The 10850-nt window shown below is 41.0% G+C and overlaps 1 protein-coding gene across 1 annotated transcript; it reads left to right on the top strand.

Moving 5' to 3' along the window:
- Window positions 1–5054: 5054 nt before the first annotated feature.
- Window positions 5055–6932, top strand: LOC134840371 (uncharacterized). Its single transcript, XM_063856141.1, has one exon. It carries the CDS (start codon window positions 5055–5057, stop codon window positions 6930–6932), a length of 1878 nt encoding a protein of 625 aa, XP_063712211.1.
- Window positions 6933–10850: the final 3918 nt, after the last annotated feature.

Here is a 10850-nt window from a genome sequence, read left to right as displayed (position 1 = left end):
AAAAAACGTACTCCGTTGTTGTATAAGTCATATAAAAGCTCTCGTTTGTATTATTGAGCGCCTCTTAGGAGCTCTGAGAATTTTTTGTAAAGTTGACATCGTTCCAACTGTTTCTACTGCAAATCGAGTGTAGTTTTTTTTCCCCACAGCCAAAAAAATTGGACAGTTTTTGTTTCGTTTGTCGTGTTATTTTGTTTCCTTCCAATGGTTTTGTTGGTCAATGCTATTTTTCGTTAATGCTAGCGCTGAACTCACTCCCAACTATATGCTTACTTTTTTCAGGGATAAGAAACTATTTACGGTATAAATTTTAATATTAATGCTGCTAACCTTCGGAAAACCTTTCTCAGTAATTGCTCAGAAAAAATTCAAAGGTTGAATTCAATAAATAACTCATCAAAACAAATAGATCCAAAAAATTCGTAACCCTACTTGCAGCAGAAATTTAATGAGGTTTTCAATATTCAAAGTGATAGTTTACGCAAAAAACATGCTCCCAGACTGAGAGAACATTGATTTTCTTGTACGTTATCATAATCGAATTTGACTTGAGCATTATCATGCACTTAATACCAAACTCTGCTTTAGCCTATTGCGCAATCCATGTTGCGAATTTGCGCGACGCAAGTTGCGACTTTGCACGACCCGATACCCAAATTGCGATACCCAAATTAGCTATGTGGCGACTTTGCGCTACCCAAATTAGCTATGTGGCGACTTTGCGCTACCCAAATTAGCTATGTGGCGACTTTGCGCTACCCAAATTAGCTATGTGGCGACTTTGCTCTACCCAAATTAGCTATGTTGCGACTTTGCGCGACCCAAATTAGCTATGCTGCGACTTTGTGTGACATAAATTAACTATGCTACGACTTTACGCGACCCAAAATAGCTATGTTGCGACTTTGTGCGACCCAATTTAACTATGCTGCGACTTTGTGCGACCTAAATTAGCTTTTTTGCCACTTTCACGACCCAAACGAGCTATGTTGCGGCTTTGTGCGACCCAAATTAGCTATGTTTCGATTTTGCGCGACCAAAAATACGAGATGATTGAATTTCGGGCGCGGAAAATTCATTTCGGCTATCCATTTCGGTCGCAACATGAGTCGCGGACCTCGGTCCGGGTAGGAATTGCTCTTAGAGGCAACACAGTTTGAGAGCTTTGTAGCACAGTAAACTATCATTGACCTCACTAGGCTTTACATCTTTATAGTTTTCCCAGTCGTCTAAATAGTCGTTCACACGTTTGGAAAACCTAAATTTGTCATAAATTTTTGCATTGTTCTGAAGTGATATCCTTGATATTGTATTCGAATGTTTCAATCAATGATTCCTTATTAAAAACTAGGCTTCTGTTTTCGTCCTTAGCCATTATGTTCGCGTACTGTGTGTTTGTATTGTCGTTTTCTGATCTTGGGTTTTCTCTTGAAAACTTTTCTGAGGTCTGGTGAAAAACTCAAAATAATTTGAACTCTTTCAAGCGTCAAACGTTGTCTCACTTATCCCGCTAATAAAAATCTTCTTTTTAATAAAATGGATCATTCAAAATATTCTGAGTCGCTTTTTTTCTAATTTGTCTCTCCGAGATCGGATTTTTTTTATTTGTTACCATGACTGAAAAATGTTAGATAACGCTTATAATTTGATCAACAATAAGAAGATGCCAAATACATCCATTACGAGGCCAAACATTGCATTCTGTGCAGCATTGTAAGCGCATTCCGCAACAGACCAAAATCAGACTTGTCGCGGAACCTGCATCTTTGCTACTTCTCTTTGAACTTCTTCGCTGTTTTGGATTCCACAATGAGATAACAAAAACATTGTACCGCTCAAAAACGCTCCAAAAATAGGCGATTTTGCGGAATCCAGAAAAGTTTGTAAAATCCACAAACAAATAAAAAGACATTTGCATTGTTAAATTGAGCTGATGCGGATTCCACAACTGTAAGCGGAATCCGCAACGTGTAAGTGGAACCCGCATTTTGTTTGCGGATTCCGTTTACATATATGTATATGTGTAATATACCGTTTAAGATTAAATATTTTAACTACTGGTCAAAGAAAAATTAATCTCAATTACTACATTGATTAAATACGAATTGAAATACCAAACGTTTCGTCTCAATTCCTGTCAACCCAACTTCGATCTCAAATCCTGTCGACTTCAATCTCAACTTCGACCCAAATACTGACCTTTTGAACTTCGATCCCAATGACTGACCTACGCATCCCAAATACTGACCTAATTCGATCAAAAGTTCGAACCCATATACTGATGCAATCCCAAATACTGACCTAACTCGGCGATTTCCAAACACTCCCAAGTCAATTACTACCAATATTGAATGTATTTGGCGTTAAGCTTCCAAAATCAGTGTTTGGGATTGACCTAAAATGGCGATATGCTGTGTGTTGTGTTTCCATACACTCTCAACCCAATGACTCTAAAAATTGAACTTAATCGGTTTTGTGTTTCCAAAATATTAAAAGGTGACATCCACCGATTTAGTTAACAAATGTTTTGAGACTTAATCGTGGATTCTGCTGACAATGGTTAAGTCCCTGCCTTTAAATTCCGCATTGCTCTAGATAAAAATCCCAGCTCTAGTTTTTAATTGTTCTTATGCAAGTTCAGTATTAAACAAAATTCTGAATCCACTTACACTTTGCGGATTACATTTACATTTGCGGATTCCACTCACATTTTGCGGATTCTACTTACATTTTGCGGATTTCACTTACATTTTGTGGAATCCACTTCCAGTTGCGGAATCCAGAACAACTAGCTATATTTGTTTGTTGCAAAATCCGCAACAAAACAAATATGCTGACAAAATTAACGTTACAGGTATATTTATGCCGAATCCACTGAAATTTTGTTCGTGGAATCCACTTACATTTTGGAATATATTTAAAGATTTGTCTCAGTTTGGCACTATCCATTGCACAGTTTGGCCTCTTAATGTCATTTAAGGACTGTTAGAAAGAGTTCAGAAAGTAAGTGATAATTCTGACAGTCCCAGAAAAGTCATGTTACAGTAAAACGTTCCAGAAAATCTTCGCATTACAACACAAACATCGAAATAACTGTGGATTTTAGATTAAAAACGGATCACAAACCTTCATTCAAAGCAGACTTTGATTAATAGTGACAATTTATTAGCAGAAGTTGTATTAATTGATTGAGAAAGAAAAGCGTACTGTAATAGCACAAAAGTAAAAGTGTTGGACAACGCCCAAAAACAGGTCTCGATTCGCTTCGACAAACTGAAAAATAAATTGAATAAATTCAATTTTAATTTTTTTTTCAAATTCATTTTTTTGATTCCATTTTTCAGGAAATCAATTTTGAAGTCACAGAATTTTAAAATCCATTTTGTAAGTTTTTGTAAAAGAACTCAAAAGGCAAATTCAAAGCTCTTACAAACGTGCCTGTAAAAGAAATTTGAAGATTCTGTAAATTAGTTTATAAGAGAGGCCAAAAAACTTTCAAATAAATAAACGTGACTCAGTTGAAGGGCTGAACTGGGCTAATGAAAACTTTGGCAAATTCTTTCAAAAAATCTAGAAAAAATTTCTGTTAAAAGCTATTTTAAAAAAGCAGCCAAGTTATCACGTTTAGTCTTCAAGTCTTAAGACAGTAGTGACCGCACCATGAATTTCATGAAAAAATATCCCGTGCCTTGGTGTTACACGCAAAAGTACACCACTCAAAAACAACCTGGCAAATAAATTAGCCCAGGTCAATGTAGCCCACACAAATAACAATTTTGTAGCTCATCTGTTGAGTTGAAGCAATTACAAAAACGCGATACGGTTAACAAAATACTAAATTTAAGGTGCCGCTTCTGCGCAAATTAATCAAAGCAAAGATATTTTGTGAAACTGCGCGTGTAATCAAATTCAATTCAATCTCAGTTCAAACTTGAGAAGGCAGTAAAATGCGCCTCAACGAACGTTTTAAATCCATCAAACTTTTAAACTGTCAGAGCGAAAAAAAGGTGCTTTCAAGCCCAATGGTTCATTTATTGACAAAACAACTCTATCACTGCAAGCCTCTGATTTATACCAACAGTTTGTGATGAGGGTAAAGTTTTCATAGTTTCGTGAAAACATAAAAAGTGTCGTTTGATAACCAATTTTTTTACCACTTGAAACACCTATTTTTTTTATGAAAATTCTTTTAAAAATTTTTGCGTACGTTTTTTCTAGATAACACAAATCTAAAACTTTGTGGGCTTCATATGAGACGAGACTTGCAGTGTCTAGTTTTGTCAGTAAATTAACCCACAACTATGGTGTATTTTCTTATTAACTAAACAAAGCCAATGATGGTTTTTGGTGCAAGTTTTGTTCCCAAATTTTGCAAAAACAAAGTACACCATATTAATTCTGTTTTAGTTTTAAGCAAGATTGGTCTTCTTTATTTTTTGTTCAAAATCAACCGTTTTTTGGTCAACAATTTGAGAAAGAACGCGTTTTTCCGGATATTTGAAGTCAGCGTTTTATTTGTTTTCAAAATATGCGTTCCGAGTTTTAAGATATACCATGATTTCATGCATTTTTACCAAATTTTTTAAAAACTACAATTGTAGACGTGTTTTACCTCTGATTTTTTTTCCTTGAGACAAACTTTTTGCTAGAACTTTTTCAGAAAAATGATGATTGAGCTTAATTTTAGTTGTTTCCTTAAGTTGTAGACAATATGACCTCTTCATCGTATTATATGAGAAGTCAAACCCTCATTTATTTAGAAAAAATATATAAAAGTTATGAGAATGTTCGTTGGTCGTGTAACAGAATAGCCTCGCAATTTCTTCTCAAATCAAGACCAATAACATAGGCCTATCTACAAATTAAATTGGGCAAAAGATATTCTTTTCTTACCTTAATTTGAGTTCATCCAATTTTTTTTTGAATTCATCGCTCCTCGTGGGAAAAATCGTGAAAAAGGAAAACCTAATTCGACTCAAGCTCTTATTTAACCCGTGAACTGTTTCCCGGGTCGAGATTGGGGACTACTGTTGCGACCGTTGCGACTCAAAACGATGTTGCGACCATTGCCACTCAAATCAGCGACCATTGCTACCCAAATCAGCGACCATTGCCACCCAAAGCAGCGACCATTGCCACCCAAATCAGCGACCATTGCCACCCAAATCAGCTACCATTGCCACCCAAGTCAGCGACCATTGCCACCCAAATCAGCGACCATTGCCACCCAAATCAGCGACCATTGCCCCCAAATCAGCGACCATTGTCACCCAAATCAGCTACCATTGCCACCTAAATCAGCGACCATTGCCACCCAAATCAGCTACCATTGCCACCCAAATCAGCTACCATTGCCACCCAAATCAGCGACCATTGCCACCCAAATTAGCTACCATTGCCACCCAAATCAGCGACCATTTCCAACCAAATCAGCAACCATTGCCACCCAAATCAGTGACCATTGCCACCCAAATCAGCGACCATTGCCACCCAAATCAGCGACCATTGCCACCCAAATCAGCGACCATTGCCACCCAAATCAGCTACCATTGCCACCCAAATCAGCGACCATTGCCACCCAAATCAGCGACCATTGCCACCCAAATCAGCCACCATTGCCACCCAAATCAGCGACCATTGCCACCCAAATCAGCGACCATTGCCACTCAAATCAGCGACCATTGCTACCCAAATCAGCGACCATTGCCACCCAAAGCAGCGACCATTGCCACCCAAATCAGCGAACATTGCCACCCAAATCAGCGACCATTTCCACCCAAATCAGCGACCATTGCCACCCAAATCAGCTACCATTGCCACCCAAGTCAGCGACCATTGCCACCCAAATCAGCGATAATTGCCACCCAAATCAGCGACCATTGCCACCCAAATCAGCGACCATTGCCAACCAAATCAGCTACCATTGCCACCCAAATCAGCGACCATTGCCACCCAAATCAGCGACCATTGCCACCCAAATCAACTACCATTGCCACCCAAATCAGCGACCATTGCCACCCAAATCAGCGACCATTGCCACCCAAATCAGCTACCATTGCCACCCAAATCAGCGACCATTGCCACCCAAATCAACTACCATTGCCACCCAAATCAGCGACCATTGCCACCCAAATCAGCGACCATTGCCACCCAAATCAGCGACCATTGTCACACCCAAATCAACTACCATTGCCACCCAAATCAGCGACCATTGCCACCCAAATCAGCGACCATTGCCACCCAAATCAGCTACCATTGCCACCCAAATCAGCGACCATTGCCACCCAAATCAGCGACCATTGCCACCCAAATCAGCGACCATTGCCACCCAAATCTGCGACCATTGCCACCCAAATCAGCGACCATTGCCACCCAAATCAGCGACCATTGCCACCCAAATCAGCGACCATTGCCACCCAAATCAGCGACCATTGCCACCCAAATCAGCGACCATTGCCACCCAAATCAGCGACCATTGCCACCCAAATCAGCTACCATTGCCACCCAAATCAGCGACCATTGCCACCCAAATCAGCGACCATTGCCACCCAAATCAGCAACCATTGCCACCCAAATCAGCGACCATTGCCACCCAAATCAGCGACCATTGTCACAACCAAATCATCTACCATTGCCACCCAAATCAGCGACCATTGCCACCCAAATCAGCTACCATTGCCACCCAAATCAGCTACCATTGCCACCCAAATCAGCGACCATTGCCACCCAAATCAGCGACCATTGCCACCCAAATCAGCGACCATTGCCATCCAAATCAGCGACCATTGCCACCCAAATCAGCTACCATTGCCACCCAAATCAGCGACCATTGCCACCCAAATCAGCGACCATTGCCACCCAAATCAGCGACCATTGCCACCCAAATCAACTACCATTGCCACCCAAATCAGCGACCATTGCCACCCAAATGAGCGACCATTGCCACCCAAATCAGCGACCATTGTCACACCCAAATCAACTACCATTGCCACCCAAATCAGCGACCATTGCCACCCAAATCAGCGACCATTGCCACCCAAATCAGCTACCATTGCCACCCAAATCAGCGACCATTGCCACCCAAATCAGCGACCATTGCCACCCAAATCAGCGACCATTGCCACCCAAATCTGCGACCATTGCCACCCAAATCAGCGACCATTGCCACCCAAATCAGCGACCATTGCCACCCAAATCAGCGACCATTGCCACCCAAATCAGCGACCATTGCCACCCAAATCAGCGACCATTGCCACCCAAATCAGCGACCATTGCCACCCAAATCAGCTACCATTGCCACCCAAATCAGCGACCATTGCCACCCAAATCAGCGACCATTGCCACCCAAATCAGCAACCATTGCCACCCAAATCAGCGACCATTGCCACCCAAATCAGCGACCATTGTCACAACCAAATCATCTACCATTGCCACCCAAATCAGCGACCATTGCCACCCAAATCAGCTACCATTGCCACCCAAATCAGCTACCATTGCCACCCAAATCAGCGACCATTGCCACCCAAATCAGCGACCATTGCCACCCAAATCAGCGACCATTGCCATCCAAATCAGCGACCATTGCCACCCAAATCAGCTACCATTGCCACCCAAATCAGCGACCATTGCCACCCAAATCAGCGACCATTGCCACCCAAATCAGCTACCATTGCCACCCAAATCAGCGACCATTGCCACCCAAATCAGCGACCATTGCCACCCAAATCAGCGACCATTGCCACCCAAATCAGCGACCATTGCCACCCAAATCAGCGACCATTGTCACACCCAAATCAACTACCATTGCCACCCAAATCAGCGACCATTGCCACCCAAATCAGCGACCATTGCCACCCAAATCAGCGATCATTGCCACCCAAATCAGCGACCATTGCCACCCAAATCAGCGACCATTGCTACCCAAATCAACGACCATTGCCACCCAAATCAGCGACCATTGCCACCCAAATCAGCGACCATTGCGACTCAAAATGGCAATGCTGCAGCTTCTTCCATAGCAAAAGATACGAAACCAGAAACTTCATCCCATCGATTTCATTGATCAATAAATCTTACTTTTTGATTGATTACTAATTAATAATTATTCTATATATCGAAACAATAATCTGAAGTTTGGTTTTTCGTCAGTTTGATATATAGTTTGATTTAAAATATCTAAATTTTGTCCTTTAATTAAACAAAATGGTGGAAAAAATAAAATGTTTCGATTGTGTTCTTATCATATGAAACTTCAAAGTTTCAAACTGATCCGAAAGTGACGGTGTCTTCGGATTGTCTTCTAACTGAACTTCGTCTTCTCTGTTTTTCATCCACAATTTTGTGACCTTTGACCACTTGGCCGAAAGTCTCAAATTGGTCGCCTTTTTCCTCCTCTCCCTCTTCTTCCGTTTGTATTTTAGAAATATCCCCTCTTGTTTTGTCGTCTTCTTGAACCGTCGGCTTGGTGCCCGGTGATTGGAGCTTCTGGAATTTTTTATTATCATCCGGAGTGGTTCCATGTTCCCAAGAATTGTCGTGCATTACGTCATAGAACTGGTCAAAGTAGTCTTTTTTTCCGCCACATTCTATCGTGCCAGCAGGTTGCATGTAATCTGTAAGAATAGAAAAACAACAGATGGTTATTAACTAACACAAGTTTTCTTTCAAAGAGTCGTATTTTGAGTGGGCGCAAGAAGTTTTTATAGTCCGTTATCAATCATTACCATCCTTTTTTTTATCTGTTCTCCCTTTTATATTTGCGATCCTACTTTTGTGTTCAAATCTAACTTATCGAGTCAAATAGAATACAACGTATAGAAAAAATTTTATTTTTGACGAAAACGTTAGTCTAGATAAAGCTCAAAGAGCAAGAGGTAACAGGCAAGCTCTACTTTTCCTAAGTGAAGCAAAAATACGATTGGTAAGACTTGGTCGCCAGGTCGGTTATTTCCCATTTTAACCCCAGCAAATCAGAGCCAGCCCCCCATTTCATTCCCAGCCTAGTAGCAAAAAATGAAGCCCAACACTGTAGTTTTATTGATGAAATTTAATATCAGCATGAAATTGAAATTTAAGGTATGAAGAACAAATTTGTTCACAACAATATGATAGATTTTAAAAAAACTACAAATAAAGATGGGAATAAAATGACGGTTAATTACCGCAGAAAGTGTTCTCGAGGAAGTTTTTGTTTGACATCTGATGGTACACTTGCTTCTGCATGTGATGGCCCGCACTGACGAACTTCTGCCCCCCTCTGTTGAATTGTCCAGTGGAGGTCAGGCGATCGAATCTGTCCAGGACCTCCTTCGGACAGTTCTGGGTATCCACTTGATACCAGGGCATCGCAATAGTCTCTCCAGTAACCTAAAGAGTCTATTTTGGGTGTAATGTTAAAGATGCTTATAACACTTACAAGATTGTGGGCTCGAAATTTCAAGTTCGCCAGGAACTTTTTTACCAATTATTCATAGCAATTTTGATCAATTTTCTTGGCTAAAATGGTAAACTCTGCATCAAATGCATCAAGTTTTGATGCTGAATGCTCGTTTTAAAAAACTAAATTGCTCTACCATCAGATAAAAAAACATTGGTCGGTTTCGAGTTTTACGAAAACTGCAAAATCTACAAATGTTTGCCGGAAGAAAGTCTTGAAAGACTCTAAAATTGTTTTTTTTCTTCCACAAAATGATACCAAATTGAACTAGAAGCCAACTTACTTATAGACAATTACGAAGTGTTTTTCATGTATTCTAATTTTTGCTTGTAAAATTTAATATCAAAGACTTTACTTTGTCTTTCTGATAGTCGACAAGAAACGGTTTGTGCAGCAGTCCGATGTTGTCAATTTTCCTGTATTCAACCAGTGTTTCCATTGGCCTGGCATCTTTCGTCATGAACAAACTAGCCGGTTCTTCTGGCTCCCTGTACCCCAAATCATCCCACTTGGGAAGACCCGCCGCCTCTAACTTCCGATTGATTCGCTCGATCAACTCGGGTCCGAGATCAACTCGCTCTGCAATCTCGGCCGCTCTGGATTCGTCTCGGCTCATCTCGGCTTTTGCCTTCTCGATGTCGGGATTCCGAGTTCGGTTTTTGCTGAATGTTATAACGTGGTTCACGTCAGGCTCTCGGTCGACCGAAAAGCGAGCTCTGACGTCGTCAAATCCGGCCAAATTGTCGATTCTTTGTTTCAAAAGTCGACGACCAAGTCTCTTTTTTTGAACTGCCTCAGATATTTCCTAAAATATTCGTTCTCAAAAAGTTATGACAAGTTATGACTAAAATGGTAAACTCTGCATCAAATGCATCAAGCACAAATTGAAAAAAAAACACAAACACAGAACTTTAAGCTTAAGGTTTCTCCGGGACTAAACAACACCCCCTCCCCCGTCCATTCCTCACCCAAACCCATGGACCCGCGATGCCTAGTGTATACCGCGTCTCTCACTCACGTACCTGTGATGCCTGGTGTATGGTGTCGGCGGTGGGTCTCTGCTGCATTCGGAGTAGCTTCTCCTCTATCTCTTCCCTCGGAAGAGTTTGATTGGCCACGAACATGTAGTCTTTATCAGTCGGGTCACGAAGCGGAATGTCATCTGCAACGTATTAACACGACAACATTTAAAACAAAATAGGAAAAAAAAACGATTTCAACCTCATTACGAGGCCATTTGTGCACTGGATAGGCGCACAATTTTGTGTCTGTATGTTCCTGGATTCCAGAGACAAGTATTTAAACATGTTCCAAAATGTAAGTGGATTCCACTTACAATATTCACGTGGATTCCGAGTACATATACTTGCAATGTAATTTTTGTCGGCACAGTTAACTTGTTGCGGATTCCGCA

Source organism: Symsagittifera roscoffensis, chromosome 1, assembly GCF_963678635.1.
Source record: "Symsagittifera roscoffensis chromosome 1, txSymRosc1.1, whole genome shotgun sequence".
Lineage (NCBI taxonomy): Eukaryota > Metazoa > Xenacoelomorpha > Acoela > Convolutidae > Symsagittifera > Symsagittifera roscoffensis.
Note: the sequence above shows the minus strand (reverse complement) of the source record. Positions and strands in the feature narration are given on the sequence as shown.

What these genes read in the sequence shown, in the direction of transcription:
- LOC134840371 (XM_063856141.1), top strand. Translation starts at nt 5,055, where the DNA reads ATGTTGCGACCATTGCCACTCAAATCAGCGACCATTGCTACCCAAATC.